Consider the following 19,277-nt stretch of genomic DNA (forward strand, 5'->3'; position numbering starts at 1 on the left):
GTGGGGCAAGAGTGGAAGCTGATAACTGTAGTCCAGGTGTGAGAAGAAAGCAGGTATGTGTATGTATGAGTGCTGGTAGTAATATCACCCAAATATACTCAGAAGGTGTTACTGACAGATTTGGATGAGTCAAAATTCCAGGAAGAGAGTTGTCATTTTGAGTTGGGGGGAAACGTTTCTGGGGGAAAGGTTGCACATTAGTTACCTATTAGGCACCCAAGTGGAGATTCTGAGTGGGCAGTCGGATATATGTGGCTGGAATTCAGGGGAGAGGCTGAAGATGTAAATCTCGGAAGCATCTGGGTAGAGATGGCATCCAAAGTCACAAGAAACTGGAAGGGAGCACGTGGCATGTAAGTGGATAGAGAAAAAGAGAGGGCCGGATCTGAGTCATGGGGCAATCTAATAATAAAGAGAAGAGGAACCAGCAAAGGAGAAGAGAAGATAGGAAGCAACTCAAGAGAGTGGTTTCTTGGATGCCGAATTTAAAAAGTATATCAAGGAGGGAGCGATCCATTGTGTCAAATGCTGCAGATAGACCAAGTAAGATGAGAACTGAGACGTGACCGTGAAGTTTAGCAAAGTGGAGGTCACTGGTGGCATTGACAAGGATAATTTCAGTGGAGAGGTGGAGAGTGAAAGCCTAATTAAAGAGGCAGAAAGGAATGGGAAAGAGTAGGCAAACCTCCCTAGCAGTTTAGCTGTGAAGTGAAGCAGAAATGGGAGGGTAGTTGGATGAGGCGTGGTCACTTTTATTTTTTTAAATAGAAGAGATTAAAATATATTGGTATGCCGATGGGAATAATACAGAGGAGAGGGTGATGGAGAATAAAGGGAGAATTGCTAGGGCAATATTTTAGAGCAGATGAAAGGAGAGAATTCAGTGCGCAATTGTAGGACTCGGTCTCAGTAGGCAGTTTATACCTAGTCCCAAGAAGGAGGCAAGTTGGTGGGTAAAGGAAGTGATGTGAATTCGCGATCCCCAGGACTTTCTTAGTGAAATAGGAAGCAGAATCATTAGCCAGGAGTAAGGATCGGAAGGAAGTGATGGAGCTTTGAAGAGAGGAGAAATAGGACATAATTTTTTAGGGTAGTGGGCGGGGCCAGCTGAGGGGTATTTAAAACCAAGTTGAGACGTGGAGAGAGCTACATTTTGCCCTGCGAGATTAGTCCCTCTAGGCGCTCGGTAGTCTGAGTTCGTTTCCTTGGAGACGAAGACCGGGAGGAAGCGTCCGGTCTCGCTGGGAGGTTTGAGTGGCCTGTTACCGCGCAGTCCACTCCGAGACAAGGAAGTTGTAGAAGCCAAATAAATAAGCTTCCCAAGAGACCAGGTTCCCACAGGCTCACAACTCTTCATACATTTTCTCCAATGGCGCGCGTCTTTCCGAAGTAGGTCAAAGAAGCATCGCAGGGTGGTGGAGTGCGCATGCGTACTCTCCCTCGCCCGTGCCAGGAAGTTTTCCCGCGGTCTCTCGACCCCGCCCTCTCCTCCCCTCCACATCTCCCGAGCCCCCTCCTCTTCTTCGCGGTCTCTGAGTTCTGGCTTGGCTCGTGTTCCTAGTAAGCTGTGGTTTTGGGTTCGAGACCCCACGCCTCCTTCACGTTTGCTAATTGCAGCCCCATGGGTTGTGAATGATGAAAGTTCTTTACCGCCCCATCCACTTTCCAGATCCAGCCTCTCTGATAGTCGCTCCACAATCCACAAATTCCAGACTCTGGTGAGTACCGAAGTGCTAGGGCGGGGATGGGGTGCTCCCTGACCCTGAGACTGCAGCCCTCCTGCCTTCCACCCCCGTGGCGGTGACTGTCCTGGGTGATAGAATCCAGAGACCTGAATTCCAGGCCCTGCTGTGTCACACATTTGCCGGGGGACCCGGGGCATGCCTCTGAACCTCAGTTTTCTCACCACTTTATTAGAATGTAAGGGTATATGATGCTGCTCTCTTATTTATCTCTGATTGCTACTCTGGTTCCCTGTGAGTCTTTTCCTTGCCTTCTGTTTCTCACAGTTCTTAGCACCTCACGGCCTGAATGTGCTTAGTTAATATTGGCAGGCTGATTAAAAAAAAGTGATAGCCAACATTTGTGGAGCACTTACCACATGCTTTACAAATATCATCTCTCGGAATCCTTTCACCAACCTATGAAGGTAGGTTTTGTAATCAGATCCAGTTTACAGATGAGAAAATTGAGGCTCAAAGGGGTAAAGCCACTTGCTCAAGGTCACAGATATCTATCTGTAAGGGGTAAAGCTGAGATTTGAACCCACCAAGCTGTGTGACTGGTTGTGTTATCTGTGGTAGGGTTATGTTCCAGAGCAGCGGTCCAAGCAGAAAATCAGGCCATCTACTCTGCTTCCAGTCCTACAAACCAGTGGCCTTAAGAAAAGCAAAGCGAAGACTTTGACTAGCATCCAACCAGGTAGGTAGAGGTATTTAGGGGCTGGCGTGGGGGTTGGAAACAGGACAGAGTACATGCTCTTGGCCTTTGGTGACACCATTTATATTAGGGTAGGCTAACTGCTGTAACAAACAATCGCCAGATTTCAAGTATTAATACAGAAGCTTATTTTTCATTTATGTCAAAGTGGCCTGGGCAGGGTGGAGTAGGAATTAATCTTTCTAGATGGTCATTCAGAGATCCAGGCTCCTTCAACCTGTGGCTCTGATGTTTTATTAAAGCCTTGAAATCCTTTTCTGGATACTTCTGCATCCAGGCAGCAGAGAGAGAGCAAGAATATGGATGATTTTGTGGGCAGGTTTTTTCAGAGCCCAGATTTGAAGTGACACATATCACTCCCACTCATATTCAGTCATTGACCATCACTAACTACAGGGAAGATGGGAAATGTGGCCCAGCAGTATGTGTCCAAGAGGAAAAGAAAACAGGGTTTGGTAGACTAAAGATAATCTCTACCACGTCATTGTCATGCTTTCCAGGGGAGTTCTGAGGCCTTGGCTCAGGCACACATGGCTTCTGCCATTTACTCTTTTGGGAAAGGCATTCATTCTTCTGAACTTTAGTTTTCTCATTTGTAAAATGAGGATACTAATACTTACCTGATAGGATTGTTGTGAGAATTAAATGAGAAGTTTTCTTTTAATGCATTGTTGCTCAACCTTATCAGACTCACACTCCTTTTAATAACATATTTTGGGATATTCCTTTAGTATCCTGAGATAAACTTCATGGATAATATAACCTACCTACAAATATAATAAAAATTAATATAATGCCCTAACTATAAAATAAAGGAAAAGGAAAATTATTTGTTGTTAAATAACAAATTTTAGTATGTAAGTGCTCAGGATGGACACTGCTAGAAGCCATGATAGTCATAAACGTACTCATAGATGTAGAGTCCTGGTGAATATAACAGTTGCAAATACAGACTGACATATGATGGGATACTGAGACTCGAGTACTAGGGGGATTTTTTCATTGTGGCCATGACTTCCAGAGTGGTGTCATTTCTTGGTAGAGTTCTAAACAAAATAAAGTGCAATCTTTCTCTTGATTGTAGCTGCTTTCTGGGAAAAGTCAGCATTACAGTAAAGCCTTGAAAACTGTTTTTTATGTTTATATGTGAAACTGAGTCAGGTTCTGGGATTGGTTCATTATAAATAAAGTTTTCACCTATATCTGGTAGGACTTTGGAAAATCAAGCAGGACATAGGAGCATTCTGTGTTCTTTGGGGTTGTCCTGTTCTTGGGGATGTCTAAGATCTCTGTCCCCTCACTCACAGATGCCATTTGGGACCCCCAATATTTGTGAGAACTCTGTCAATGTATCTCAACACCGTTGTTGAAAGTCATTGATGTGAGGTGATGAGCACAAGCCCTGGTGGTAGTGACAGAATTTTTGTCTTTGACTCTAGACCTTATTCAAACAGCATGTACAAGGAAACTCTTGCCCTTTTATTTCACTGGGGAGCAGTGAGGTATGTAACAGACACAACCACAACAAGCACAAGAGCAATTAACAGACGTCAAGCACTTATTTTGTGCCAGATGCTGTTCTCAGCACTTTACATGTATCACTTCATTTAATCTTCCCAGCAACCCTGTGAGGTAGGTGCTGTTATTATTACCTCCTCTTACAGATGAGGCACAGACAGGTATAACTTCTAAGGTCACACAGTATAACCAGGCTGTTACATTCAACAGTTTGGCTCCAAGACCCACAGTCTTAACCACATATAGGTGGAGAGAGTGTGAGCACTGGAGAAATGTAGACCTGAGTTGGTGCTCTAGTTTCCCTTCTTGCTAGCAATTCCATCTTAGTTACCTATCACAGCCTCAGTTTCCTTCCCTGTGGAAAGGGGCACAAAGATTCTTACTTTATGCAAGTGAAATAATCTATGTAAATAATAATGATGATAATAGCTATCATTCACTGAAGACTTATTTCGTGTCAAGCTCTGTTTTAGAAGATTTATTCATTCATTCATTTATTCATATATTTATTCAGCAGCAGTCTTTCTGAGCCCCCAAGTGCCTGGCATTGGGCTGAGTGTTCTTGATAGTGAAAGAGACAAATGGATTTCTAGCCACATCGAGTTCATGATCCCAACCTCAAACATTTAACTACTAAAACTTTAAATACTCTTGAGATAGAAGGAAGTTATCATCTCATTCATTCCTTACAAAGACCTGGGAGATGCTCTCTCCACCATTTTACAGGTGAGGAAACTGAAGCTTAGGTTGGTAACATGTCTTGTGCAAAGTCATGTTCTTGAGGGCAGCTTTTGTGTACTAATCAGCTGATTCTACTAAGATAGAATAGCTCTATACCTTCCTAGTCCTCCTTTTTAGAACTAGAAAACCCCTGGACATAACACAATAGACAAACAGAAAGAGTCCAAAAACTGGAAAGAAGAAGGTAGGCTGCCAGAGTGCTGAGCATACATAATCATTTGGCCTTCCTGCTATATATCTATCAACAGTACTACCTTAAAGGTTAAATAGAATCCAGAGTAATATCTAAAACATCCAGATACAATTGAAATCACTTGTCATACCAAGAATAAGGAAAATCACAATATGAATGAGAAAAGACAGATATTAACACCAAAATGAATCAGATAGAATTATTTGACTGTCCTTGTTTACAGATGACATGACTGTCTATGTACAAAATCTTAAGGAATCTACTAAATCTAAAAAAGCTAGAATTATTAAATGAGTACATCAAGGTTGCAGGATACAAGTACAATGCACAAAAATCAATCACATTTCTATGTACTAATGAGTATGTGGAAACCAAAATTAAAAAAAAGACAGCACATTTACAGTCACTCTAAAGAAAATGAAATATTTAGGTATAAAGCGAACAAAACATGCAGGATTTGTATGCTGAAAATTACTCAATGGTGATGAAAGAAATCAAAGAAGACCTAAATTAATGTAGAGACATACTGTGTACATGGAATAGAAGACTCAACATGGTAAAGTTGTCAGTTATCCCCAGAGTGATCTATATGTTATGTAATTCCTGTCAAAATCTCAGCAATGTTTTGTAGACATAGACAAGTTTACTTTAAAATTTATATAGAAAAGCAAGGCCATAGAATAAATAAGACAGTTTTGTAAAAGAAGAATAACGAGAAAAATCACTTTATGTGATATTAAGACCTGCTGTTTTGCTATAATAATCAAGACAACATAGTGTTGGCAGGAAGATATATACATAGATCAATGGAACAGAATAGAGAAACCAGAAATAGAGCCACACAAATATGCCTGATTTTTGACAAAGGTGCAAAAGCGATTCAGTGGAGGAAAGAAAGCCTTTTCCACAGATGGTGCTGGAGCAATTGGACATCCATAGGCAAAAAAATGAACCTTGATTTAAGCCTCACAACTTACACAAAAATTAACTCAAAATGTAAATGTAGAATGTAATAATTACATGTAAAATGTAAAACGTAAAAGTGTGAAACTTTCAGAAAACATAGGGGAGAAAAATCTTTGGGACCAAGCGAAGGGTTCTTAAACTTTACTCAGACAGCTTGATCCATAAAAAAAAAAATGAAATAAATGGATAAGTTTCACTTCATCAAAATTAAAAACTTTTGTTCTGTAAAAGACTGTTAAGAGGATGAAAAGACAAGCTACAGACTTGGAGAAAATATTTGCAAACCACATATCTGACAAATGACTGCTATGTAGAATATATCAAGAAATCTCAAAACAGAAAAATTATTCAATTAGAAAATGGGCAAAAGACATGAAGAGGCATTTCACCAGAGAGGATATATAGATGGTAAATAAGCACATGAAAAGATCTTCAACATCATTATCCATAAGGAATATGCGAATTAAACTCCAATGAGAAGTCACTGCACATCTCTCAGAATGGCTAACGTGAAAAATAGTGATAACACCAAATGCTGGCAAAGAGAAGAAATTGGATCATGCATACATTGCTAGTGGGAATGTGAAATGGAGCAGCCCCTAATGAAACTAAACATGTAATTACCATAATGATCAACAATTGCAGGCTTGGGCATTTATTCCAGAGAAATGAAAACTTACGGTCACACAAAGACTAGTACATGAATGTTTCATAGCACGCTTATTCATAATGCCCCCAAACTGAAAACAGTCCAAATGTCCTTCAGTGGGTGAATAGTTAAACAATCTATGGTACAGACACACCATGGAATACTATTCAGTAATAAAAAGGAAAGAACTATTGCTATCCTCAATAACTTGGATGAATCTCCAGAGAATTTTGCCGAGGGAAAAAAGTCAATCCCAGAAGTTATATGCTATATAATTCCATATATATGACATTCTGGAAATGACAAAATTACAGATGGAGAACAGATTAGTGGTTGCTAGGGTTAGAGACCGAGGTGAAGGAGGATGGTAAGGGGAGAGAAGTAGGTGTGGCTACAAAGGGCATGAGCTATCCTTGCGATGAAACTGTTCTGTATCTTGCCCATCTTAACCTTGCCCGTCAATATCCTGGTTGCGATATTGTACTTAGTTTTGCAAGCTGCTACCATTGGGAAAAACTGAGTTAAGGGTATATAGGATTTGTCTTTATTGTTTCTTAAAACTGCATGTAATCTGATCTCAAAATAAAAAGTTTAATTGAAAAAAGAAAAAGATAAATCAGGGCTATTACCACTAACGAAAAGATATACCCCTTATTAAAGCTACAGATCTTCTTAAGTACTTAAGCTCAACTTACAAATCTTATTGTTTTTATGAACACTCGTAATGTGTTTTGGAACTTGGTTAAAACACTTGTAATGTGTTTTGGAACTTGGTTAATTAAATTCTTCTAAACCTTTTAAGCCACATTTAAAATTTTCATTTTCAAATAGTTTACTTGTCTGATTAACAAAAACCGTTGGATATTTACATAATTCTTGTACATCTATACTGTTTTTTCCTATACATATCTATGATAAAGTTTAATTTATAATTTAGGCACAGTAAGAGATGAACAACAATAACTGATAATAAACTAGAACAATTACAACAATATACTGTAATAAAAGTTATATGAATATGGTCTCTCTCACTGTCGTAATATCTTGTATCATACTCACCCTTCTTGTGACGATGTGCGATGATACAATGCCTATGTGATGAGATGAAGTGAGGTGAATGATGTAGGCGCTGTGACATAGCATTAGGCTGCTGTTGACCTGATGATACGTCAGGAAGAGGATCATTGAGCCATGATGATGACGTCTTCACCCACAAATTTAATGTCTTTTCCATCTTAACTAAACACTAAGCACAGTGGCTGCATCTTTTGCAATTTGAGGTGTGACAGCAAAACTAGCACAGATTTCCTTTTCCTTCTTCATAATTTCACAGATAGAAGATTCATTCTTACCATAGATCTTAGTTACCTTAGTGCACAATATTTTTTTCTTGTTAACGTTGAGAACGTTCAGCTCTTCACTTAAAGAAAGCACTCTATGGCTTCTCTTTGGTGTATCCGAATTGCCAACATCACTACTCTTGTGCTTTGGGGCCATTGTTAAGTAAAATAAGGGTGACTTGAACACAAGCACTGCAGTACAGAGACAGTGGATCTGATAACCCTGATGGCTGCTAAGTGACTAATGGGTATGGAGCATATATGGTGGGAAGATGCTGGAGAGTTGATTCATGTCTGCCAGGGATGGAGCAGAACAGTGTAGTACGATGTTTTATCATACTACGCAGAACAGTGCGCAGTTTAAAACTTATGAGTTGTTTATTTCTGGAATTTTCCATTATATATTTTCAGACTGCGGTTGACCATGGGTAACTGAAATTGCAGAAAGTGAAACTGTGGTTAAGTGGGAGTGGTGGTGGTGGCTGCTGTACAGATAATTCATAACTTTAACATAAAATTATTTTAATTTACTTCATTACTTTAATACTTAATGTGAAATTTTCTAGGATTAAGAATAATGATCCATAAAGAATTATTTTTCTGAAATGAACCGGGTTGTACCTGGAGCAGGGATTTTGGTAGGGGCTGAGTGCAGCTGCAGCATTTGTGGCAATCTGGGTGACTCACTTCATGCCCGTGCAGGACACGCTGAGAAGAAGCAAAGATTCTAAGAACATGCCCTCCAAATGCCTTATTCTGATCTGAATTATTTTCCTATACTGCTTATGTGGCAGGACCACAGCTTTTATAGGTATTTCAGAGACAACCAGTTAGAGTTTTGCATAGCTCCTGTGCCTTTGCCTGGTGGCGTGATCCTGATCCCCCAATCCTCAGGTCATTAGTAATAACTGACAACTAGTAGTGTATACCTAGTACTGTGTATTCAGCACTGAATATATGTTGGGTGCTAGTCTAAATACTTTAAAGTATAGTAAATTTTTATTTAATCTTCACAACAACCCTATGAGGTAGACATGATGATTATTCCTATTTTACAGATGAGGAATCTGAGGGACAGAGAGGTCATGTGACCTGCCCAAGGTCACACAGCTGGTAGAAGGCAGAGCCCGGATTCAAACCCAGGCTGTCTGGATTATTAGTTCTTGCTCTTACCCCTTCTCTATTTGAGCTTGCCATAGGCCAGGTTGGTGGGAGAGATTGGGGGTGCTTGGCTGTTTCCTATTGCTATCGCTCTTCTTTCCTCTGTCCGTATCCATAGTCACTTTGGTATGTAGAAATCTGGGCTTCTCTGTCCCTTATATCAAGGCACAGAGAGGGGCCCGGGAGCTTAATGATGGATGTGAGTTTCATCCTTTGTCTCACTGTCACATATTATAAGTCTGTGAGGGGGTGGGGCTGGGGCCTGGGCCATCTCTCATGGATAGTGCATTCCCTGAGACTTGACCCCAAGCCTGACTATACCCTCACTCTCTCTGCCCTGTTTTATGCCCTAGAGTATTCCAAGCCCACCATGTTGATGACAAGTCAGCTGAGGAATCTACAAGAACTGCACAGAGCGAAGTCAGACTCTGGGAAGATGCAGGCCAATATCCGGCTAATGAGGGTATGAGGAGCAGCCTCTCATAGGCACTGGGGCCCAGGGAGGAGGCAGGGGGATGGTGGTAGCAAACATGCACCGAGCACTTTGTGGGTGTCTGATTTGACTCATTTCCTCCTCACAGCAACCCCATGGGCATGCTTATCATCATCACTTTTCTACAGATGGGAAAACTGAGGTGCAGGGAGGTAAATGACTTACACCAGGTCACAGCTAGAAAGTGGCAGTACCAGAGGTCAGAGCCAGTTCAGCAAAGTGCCGTTGTGTTTTAAGACTCAGGAAAACAATCAGAATCCTTTTTTATTTCACTGCATTAGGAACACAGTCTAGGGTTTGTTCATTTTAAAATTTCCAGTAAATTCCTTTCATGGAATACAGTGCACCTTGAAGTAAGGCTTAGAAGCTTATATTAATTTTTTCACATCAACTGATACAATTTTGGATAATTAATTTTCTCCATTGTTTTTGATGGCCTCAAAGTATTTGAAATGACTAAAAGAAGAGAGAGCTTTCGTGTCTATAGCAGAAAGTAAAATACTAAATACTATAAGTACTGCAATACTTTACATGTCTATAGCAGAAAGTTAAATCCTAAATACTATAGGAGAATTCTTAACTTCTCCAAGAAAGTATTTAATAGCTCAGTGAACAATGACTGCTATGTAAACAAACAGGGGAAAATGTATTTACCTTGAAACCTTATTTCCCCTTTAACCTTTAGTTTTGCAAAATGGTTTAGAGGCAGCCCAGAATTCTTAAAGGAGGAACTCACATTTCCGATGTTATTTTTATACGGACTTTAGAAGGATTCATGAGTTTTTGTTTGATATAAAACATGAACTTGGATAATTTGGCTCTAAAACCTGTGCTCCTAACCAGTTCCTAATACTGTCTCACAATCATTCATTCATTTAGTCAGCAGATTTATTGAGCACCTACTATGTACCAGGCCCTATTCTAAGAGTGGGGACTCATCAGTGGTGTGGTCTCTGACATTAGGTAACTCATATTTTACCAGGGGAGACAGACAATAAACAAGTCAAATAAATTTATAATATGTGTGGTGATGCTAAGAACTATAAAGAGGCATAAAGATAAAGTTAGGGGGCTAGAAAAGCACGGAGGAGGGAGTTGCTGTGACTGTTTTAGACAGGTGATCAGGGAAGGCTGCTAAGGTGACATCTGAGGGAGAAATCTTCCAGGCAGAAACCACAAATACAAAGTCCCTGAGGTTGGTATGAGATTGATGTGAGATCTGTGTGGCTAGAACAGGTGATGAGGAAAGATGGTGGGGTGTGGGGGGGTAAGGGGAGTAGCTTGTATACGGCCTTGCAGTCATGATTAGGCTTTGTGTGTTTATACTGAGTAAGACGGAAAGACCCCAGAGGATTCTGAGTAGAGCAGGGACGTGATCTGACTTAGGTTTTTGCAGGAGTCCTTGGGCTGTTGCTGTGTGGAGAATGGACTTGTGGAGACAAGGGGCAAACAGAGGAAGGGAGCAGAAACTACCCAGTTGGTTGGTTCTGGAGATGGAGAAGGATCCTGACTCTGCCTCTCAGCCCCAGGAGAATTATTTATTCGATCCGCAACTCTTGAGAGAGTGCCTACCGTGTTCCAGGCACCAGGCTGGGTCTTGGAGACACAGCTATAAACATAGAACTCAGAATATGTGCTGTTATAGAGCTCACACATTATTGGGGAGACACATAATAAATGCATTTAAAAAGTCCAAAGACTAGGTACTAATCAGCTTATTCAACCCATGCTTATGAGCTCTAGGCACTGACCTGTGTGCTGGAGATAGGGCTGTGACAAAGCAACCAATGCCCCTGCTCTCCTGGCTGTGACTTTCTAGTGGGGGAGACAGACAGGAAACAAGATAATAAGAAAAATATCTGTTATGTTGGAGGGTGATAAGTCCTAGGAGGAAACAAATTGAAAAAAGAGGAGACATAATTACAGTTATGTAACTGCAGATTGGGGTAAGGATCAGGAGGGAAGTGAGGTCTAGTGTTTCTACACTAGATCTAGTAGTCAGGGAAGATCCATTTCTAGAGAAGCAGTTATTAATCCTAGAGTTTAACAGAATCACCAGGAGTGGGGTGTGGTAACAGTATGGATTCCTGGCGCCAGCCCCACCAGTGCTAGCTCAGTGGGCCTGAGACTGGGAGACTGGCATTTTTCACAAGAACTTCTGGTCCCTGTGGGCCATATTTGGAAATATTTTGTTCTGGAGATGTGGAGACAAGATAGTGGAGCAGCTGGGAATCCAGACTTCAAGAATAACAGCTCTGCTATGTATGACCTTGGGTAAGTTACTGAATCTTTCTGACCCTCGGTTTCTGCTTCTATGAAGTGGGGGTAATAATAGTGCCAAGTGAGCTAGTGCATGTGACATTCTTAGTACAGTTTCAGCATGTAGTAAGGACTCCATAGATTTGCCCTATTACTCTTATTATTATGTGAGGAATATGGGAGCTGAGGGCTAGTATGGGGCAGGGGCTCTAGCAGAGGACAGGAATGAGGAAAAAAGAATAAAGAGGAGAGCGCATCGGTGTGGCAGAGGTGGAGGGTTAGAGCCAGTGAGAGTAGTGTCAGCTCCTGTTCACTGAGTGCACACTGAGCATATGAGGCCTTGCCACTAAGTGGCTTGATTGCGAATATGATCACATATATTTTTACAGCAGGTCTCTGAAGCAGATATGAGTTTCCTCACCTTTAGAATGAGTATAGTAAGGCTCTGGGAACCTAACTTGTCTAGTTTCCCTTAGGTGGTAAGTGGCGGAGCTGGGATTTGACCTAGCATCCACATCTTAATCACTTTGAGGTTCAGTCACACCTTGCAGCTTTAAGCCCTCTCAGTTCCTTGTCTTAGCATGATGGAAAGACAGACAGTGAGAGTCAGAAGTCTGCCTTTCCAGTTCCGGTACTACCACTTCCTGGCTGTGTGACTTTGGGCAAGTCACTTATTAACCTGTCTGAGCTTTCAACCAACAGTAAAATAGTAAACATAGGACTGTTGGAGGATGAACTGATACTGTGTGCCACGTGCTGAGTGAGACACAGTGCCCAGCACATAGTAGGCCCTCACCAGTTGTTATTGTTGTTGTTATTGCAGATTTTGTGTCCCTGCCTACGGGTGACTTTAGGCAAGTCACTTAATCTCTTGGACCATCATTGTTTCCACAGAATGTTGTATGAAATGAGAGATTACTCACTCAGCTCAGCTGCCTTATGAGATGTGGTAGCAGTTATCACCCACTCTGTCTCCCCAGACATGGCCCATCACCTCTGCCACCTTCTTACCTACCTGTGGCGTTTTCTATTATAATTATTTTTACTACTATATTTCATTGATTCTAGGAAGGCATTGATAATTGCACCTTTATTTTATTTACTCATTAATAAAATGTTTGTCAGATTGCGACATGCGCCAACTGTAAGATGCATCTCCACTTCAGAAACGTAAAAGTATGGGAAAATGGGCATTTTAGGATGGATGAAGTAGTTGGAGGTGCCCTGATACAGACAATGGGGAACCGCCTCCCGGCACAGTTGCATTTACCAGTCAAGGCCACAAGGGGGCGAATGTCCGGCTGGAGGGAAGTGGTCCCCTAGCTGCCCGTGGCTCCAGCCGGCCTGGTGCAGCACCGCCCACCATTCTCTTCCCTCCGTCTGCAGAAGATGCTCAGGAACCGGCAGACTTCACTCCAGGAGCTCCGTAACCACGAGGACTTCATCACCAAGCTAAATCAGAAGCTGATCAAGAATATCCAGGACATGGAGGACAGCTCAACCCTGAAAGTGCGGGCGCTGCTGCAGCAGCAGGACATCCTTGGGGTGAGGCTCTACTGTGGCCCCGAAGCCCCGCCTCTGCGTCTCGGTCCTGCCCACTGCGCCACCCTCCTGACTCTGGTGCGCTCTCCTGGCCCCTCCCTGCGGGTTGCAGAGCAGCTGCTTCCGTCTGGAAGATACATCTTACATACTTTGCGCCACCTGCCTGGGTTTTGTAATCAGACTAAGATGGGGAGCTCATCCCAATACCTACATTTATTAGCTAGGAGACTTTGAGTTAACTTTGCGCTCTGTAAATAAAGCAGGGCTCAATAGCACTCAACTCCCAAGGGGAGTTATACTTGGCACACAATAGGTGTGCAAGGGAAAGTAGCTGGTACTACCGCCACCAGGAGGAAATACTTATACAATGTAACACTAGTGATTTGTTTATACTCATAATCCTTATAACAGAGTTGTGAGGTGGATATTGTTATTATCTTTATTTTATATGTGAAGAAATGGAAACACAGAGAGGCCAGGTGACTTGCTCAAGGTCGCTCTCAGGGTTACCCATCTAGCATCTGAGATTTGGGCCCAGGCAGTCTGGCACCAGGATCTGTGTTCCTTCCACCAGGCTGTGATTACCACCCTCATCCAGTGGTGGTACTTCCAGTCTGGGTGAAGAGTGACTTTGCGGAGAGCCCAGGGAATGTCCTTGGCCTTCTCTAGGAGAGGCTGTGGTGAGAGGCTAAAAGTTCACAAGGTGACCAGGAGTTTGGGCTTGAGAAGAGTCAGAGAAAATGATTTAATGGAGAAGTGATTCCCCTCTGACTGCAGTCTGCCCAGAAAGAAGAGGGACTGAGCTCACCAGAGCCTGTGAGATGAAAATAAAATTAAGTCTTGGAGACTCAACTGATCTGCTCGGGCTGCCATAACAAAATACCACAGACCAGGTAGCTTGAATGACCAAAATTTATTTTGTCAGTTCTGAAGACTGGTGAGACCAGGCGGGTGAGACCTCTCTCCTTGGGGTGCAGACGGCTGTCTTCTTGTTGTGCTTTCACATGGCCTTTCCTCTGTGCTCACATTGAGTGAGAGAGACCTCTAGCATCTCTTCAGCTTATAAGGACACTAGTCCTGTAGGATTAGGACCCCACCCTTTTGACCTCATTTATCATTAATTACCTTCCTAAAGGCCTTATCTCCAAATACAGTCACATTAGGCATTGGGGCTTCAATATATGAATTTGGGGGAGGGGACACAATTCAGTCTATAACAGAGACCAAGGACATACAGAGTTATTCAGTCCAAGGAAACGTAATAGAATATTCTCCATACTTAGACAAAGTCTTTCTCTGATTTTCTGTCTTTGGTTCATTAATACATTTTTTGTTCATCCTGAGTGCTTCCTGTGGGCCCTTGGGAAAGAGTAATCAGTGGAACACCTTGTCCACATCAAGCTCTCATTCTAGTGGGGTCACAGTCACTTCGAAAGCTATTTGTGTGTATTGTGATGGGGATAAGGGACTTGGAGTTGGGGGGGGGGCAGTGCTCTAATTCAGACATGGAGGAACAGGAAGGCTTCCCAGAGAAAGTGATTCTTGGATTGAAACCTGCAGACATAGGTGTTAACTGGTAGAGAGCAGATGGTTGTTCCGGCAGAGAAATGAGGTGAGGAGCATAGCTGGCTCAAGGAACCACATGTTGCTAGACAATAAGGTATGAGGAATGGATCAGAGAGAGATGAGATTGGCCCCAGCCAGATGGAGGAGGGCCTTGTCAGCCAAGGTAAGGAGTTTGGACCTTATTTATGGGGCACAGGGGAGCCATTGGAAGGTTTTAAATAGGAGAGGGACAGGGTTGCTCTAATTTTAAAGAAAGATCATTCTGACTGCTGTGTGGAGAATTGATCAAAGGGGAGGACCAGTTAAGAGTAGCTGTTATATTTCGGACTGCCGATGAAAACAACTCAAATAAGATAGTGGCAGTGGGGATGGAGAGAAGAATGTGGCCATGAGGGCTATTTTGGGAGTAAAATCCATACCACTTGGTGACATTTTGGGTGAGAGAAGGGAGTAAGGACTGATGCCTGGGTTTGGACCTGTGTGCCTGGGTGTGTGGTAGGGCCACTGGCTGAGGTGGTGGTAGGAAGTGGGAACATTTGGAGAGGGTAGGAGCAGTAAGTGACTACTTTCCAGCCTCTGGTCAGGTTCCTGGGCCTGGGAGTGGGGTTGAGTTTGGGGGCTCCTCTGAGGAAGTGCCGAGCCCCCTGAGAAGGCCATGTTCTTGGTGGGGTGAGCTGACCCCACCACTCCCACAGACTATCAGCAACACCTTGGAGTACTCAAACAGGAAGACGCTGCAGCAGATGAAGTGTGAGCTGCAGGAGTGGGAAGAGAAGCAGGAATCCAAGATAAGCTGTAAGAATCCCTGGGGCAAACTCCTTGATCCTCACCTGCCCTCTTGGGAAGTCAGCTTCAGGGCACTCATCTTGCACCTATTGTTCTGGAACCATCAGGCCCATCATTTCCCTTTTTAGGCAGATGAAATTGCTAAGATCCAGAGCTAACAGCTTGCTTGTGGAGCATTTAGCGCTTCCAGGCCCTATGTGTCATTTTTATGGGCACACTCTTAGTCATTTCAACTGTCTGTGAGGCTGGGACTGTTCTCCCATTTTACAGATGAGGAAACTGAGGCTTAAGGAAGTGAAGTAGCCTGCTGAAAGTTACACAGCTAGAAGCCAGAGTCCGATCACAGCCTGCCTGTTTCCTATCAAAGTCCCTCTGGGAATTGGTGGCAGGCCAGGTCTCTGGTCTCCTGATGTCCATCCTGCTGAGCCCGTGGCTTCTTTCCCTTGAGCAGACTAGCAGCTTTCTGAGCAGAGGGGCAGTGTGTCAGGCAGCTGGAGATACCGGGGATCCCCTCCAGGGAGGACAGCAGGATAGTCTGTCTTAATTCTGCTGTGGTAATATCCTGGGAGCCAGTGTCGCCCCCGTCTCCCTGGGCTTGTTGCCTTGGGCATGTGTATATGAGGAGACAGGTCCAGAGAGGGACGGTCTTGGAGAGGGTCACACAGCATGTCAGCGGTGGAGCTGGGGCTGGTCTCAGGATCTTGTTCCAGTTTAGTTTCTTTTACTTACCCAGTGTTGCCTCATCTGCAGGAGTAAAGGCTCTTTAGGGGCTTGACTGACTCCCAGCCTGTGAGCTTGCTTCAGCTCAGACCCCAATCCATTGGCCAAGGAGAGCTTTGTCTTCTGATTCTCCTGGAAGCGGTTCTTGAGGGAGGATCCTGCCTTCTGTTCTTCCTGACCCCTGTAGACCTGGAGCAGCAGGTAAAGCAGCTGAATGCCAAGATCAAGAAGACCCATGAGGAAGTGAGCTTCTTGAACACTTACATGGACCATGAGTATCCTGTGAAATCAGTCCAGATTGCCAGCCTTGTGCGCCAGCTGCAGCAGGTGAAGGACAGCCAGCAGGTAGGTGAGCCTCTGGCCTTGCCCTGTTGGACTGGGGGGAGACAGGGCTGGTGGCCAACATCCTTCTGCTGGCCCCCAGGATGAGTTGGATGACTTAGACGAGATGTGCAAAATGGTCCTGAGGTCTTTGTCTGATCAGATTCAGATGAAGAAAAAAATGCTTCTGAATACTCTGGTGGAGGTGAGTAGCCAGCTGCTGTGGTGGGTATCCAGGTCCTGCCCCCAGCCCTGCTTTTTTCCCCATCCTCTGTCCTCAGGCCCCCTGCGCCCCCACCAGCCTCTGCCATGCACTGCTGCCCAGGAAGAGGCATGTGGGGCCAGACTCTCTTTTCTTCATAGAAAACTCAGAAACCCCGTCAAATGGCTCTCCTGCAGAAGACATGGGAAAGCGAGAACATGGTGAAAAACATGGACAAGTTCAGAAAAGTGAGTGGGCAAAGACGTTGATGATCCCTTTGTGAAGGGTGGGCAGCTCCCAGGACCTTTGGGAGTCAGGCTTGTCCAGCCCTGGTGCTCAGGAGGTCTCGGACTCTGGTGCTGGCCTTCCTCCTTGCCAGTGCCATTACTGTCAGTCGTCATTCATCTGGGAAGGGATTCATGGCGGCCAAGGCTTTGCCTTATAAACTAGCATTACTGGTCATGACCCATTAGCAACATCACCAAGCATGGGCTACTCAGACATCATTTTACTGTCACTAGCCATCCCCTGTCTTCACCCCTTAGTTCTTGTCATTGACCATCATTCGTTATGAGTGTTAACGAACTTCACCATCATTGCCCTGTCACTAATTTTCATTATCTTGCACCTTCATCAGTTATCTGCGTGAGTGGCATTCACTGTCTCCACCAGCCCCTATTAATCCTCATTATCAAGTACTGCCCCCTGCTTTGCAACCTGTCTCCATTCTCCACCGTCCCCTCACCTTTTACAGAACCATCAAACATTGTCACTAACTTTTGAACCAGCTCTGCCATGCCTGGATGCCCTTTTCTGGAGTCCAAGAACTCCCAGTGACAAAGCCCAGGCTGTTTCCCTAGATGTCTTTATTCCTCACCATTTTGCCCCTTTCTCCGTTCGGTTGGGGGACATTTGGCTTCTTATTTTTCCCTGCTGTGCCCCTCTCAGTTTATCAACCAGTTTGAGGAGGAAGTACCCATATTAAGGGCCAAGGTGAAACAGCTCCAAGTCCAGACTCAGGAACCCCGAGAGATTGTGTTTGCGGACGTTCTGCTTCGGAGACCCAAGTATGTGATCTTTTTGCAGCTGCTTCTTAAACTAGATGGTAACCATAGTTCTCGCTACTTATATGGAAAGAATAATGTGTGTCATTTCCTGAGCACTTATTACCTGCCAGCAGGATTTCATTTAATTCTATGAGCGACTGAGGTTGGAATTATTGCTTCCCTTTGATAGGTGAGGAAGCTGAGGCTTACCTGGGGTCTGTCACATAGTGAGTCCTTGTTGCATTGGTGTCAACTGGAGGAGTGAGGCTCTGAGAGAAGTAGGATGCTCAAAGTGACACAGAGCCAGGTGTCCAAACCAGTCATCCTGACTCCAAAGAGAGGCTCATCCAGAGGGGCCTCAGCATTTTAGAGCTGGGTTCCTGCTCCTTCTTGACTTCAGACCTTTGTAGGAGAACATTAGGCCTGTCAAACCCATTCCTTTTTTATTTTTGACGTGTGTGTGGATGTGTATGTGTGCACTTACACAGTTGGGCTGTGAGGCTGCAGATATGTTCTGGGATGGGGCTCCCCAAGTAAGTACCAGTGTTCTAAAGAGCAGGGCTCCCCTGAGACGTGCTCCCCACCCTGCAACTCTGGTACCTCTGCTTGGCCTCTCACACCCCTCTGCTCTTCCCTACCAGGTGCACCCCAGACATGGACGTCATCCTTGACATCCCTGTGGAAGAGCTGCTACCATACTAGATGGCGGGGTCTTGGCCGCCCTCCCCTCCCTGCTCTCTTCCCCGCACCTGGAGCCATTAGTTGTCTCCTTCCAAGACCCCGTCCCCAGTCAGACCCTGGTCTGCACTTTCTCCCCTCCCTTTCTCTTGGTTGCTGCTGCTGCTTGGGCCAGGTGGGAATTTCCAGTCAAGTCCACCATTTTTTTTTTTTTTTTTTACCAATAAAGCTGGATTTGCATTTGTTCTTTGTCAGTGCCTGGGGGTTTCCAGTCAGGCCTTGTATAAGATGTGGTAGGTGAGCCCCTGGACTTTGTCTTAATGTATGGGCAGCTTTGCTGACTACATCTGGGCCCAAAACTTTTTGAAAAATACCAGACTGGCTCCAGGTCATCCCCTCCCTGGTGCAGTGGCAGCTCACGTTCACGTTCTCTCTCAATTTGTGCCCAGACCTGTTGAGGCCAGTGCCAGGGGGAGGAGGGTGGAGGATTTCTTGTGTTTGATACACTTGGGAACTTGCTGGGCCTTCATTGCTGGTGGGCATCTTTCTTCTAGTCTAGCAGTCTGTCTGTCCATGGCCTCACCCCAGCTGTTTATGGACATGAGGCACAAACTGATACCCAGGTCCAGTCAGGCATCGTTCCCCACTCTATGCTCT

The 19,277-nt window shown here is 44.2% G+C and overlaps 1 protein-coding gene across 10 annotated transcripts; it reads left to right on the top strand.

Moving 5' to 3' along the window:
- Positions 1 to 18,865, top strand: CUNH20orf96 (chromosome unknown C20orf96 homolog). Of its 10 annotated transcripts, XM_023523264.1 has the most exons (12): positions 1,509 to 1,560; positions 1,670 to 1,718; positions 2,304 to 2,421; positions 3,879 to 3,941; positions 9,361 to 9,470; positions 13,146 to 13,304; positions 15,563 to 15,662; positions 16,561 to 16,718; positions 16,798 to 16,899; positions 17,058 to 17,144; positions 17,845 to 17,963; positions 18,584 to 18,865. In XM_023523264.1, exons 5-12 carry the CDS (start codon positions 9,378 to 9,380, stop codon positions 18,642 to 18,644), a joined length of 879 nt encoding a protein of 292 aa, XP_023379032.1. In that variant the 5' UTR covers positions 1,509 to 1,560; positions 1,670 to 1,718; positions 2,304 to 2,421; positions 3,879 to 3,941; positions 9,361 to 9,377; the 3' UTR covers positions 18,645 to 18,865. The 10 variants fall into 10 exon arrangements, with proteins under 10 accessions (XP_023379034.1, XP_023379030.1, XP_011378425.2 ...); XM_023523266.1 differs by lacking the exons at positions 1,509 to 1,560; positions 3,879 to 3,941 and adding an exon at positions 1 to 53; XM_011380119.2 differs by lacking the exons at positions 1,509 to 1,560; positions 3,879 to 3,941 and adding an exon at positions 176 to 353.
- The last annotated feature ends 412 nt before the right edge of the window (positions 18,866 to 19,277 follow it).

This window comes from Pteropus vampyrus, unplaced genomic scaffold, assembly GCF_000151845.1.
Source record: "Pteropus vampyrus isolate Shadow unplaced genomic scaffold, Pvam_2.0 Scaffold388, whole genome shotgun sequence".
NCBI classification, from domain to species: domain Eukaryota; kingdom Metazoa; phylum Chordata; class Mammalia; order Chiroptera; family Pteropodidae; genus Pteropus; species Pteropus vampyrus.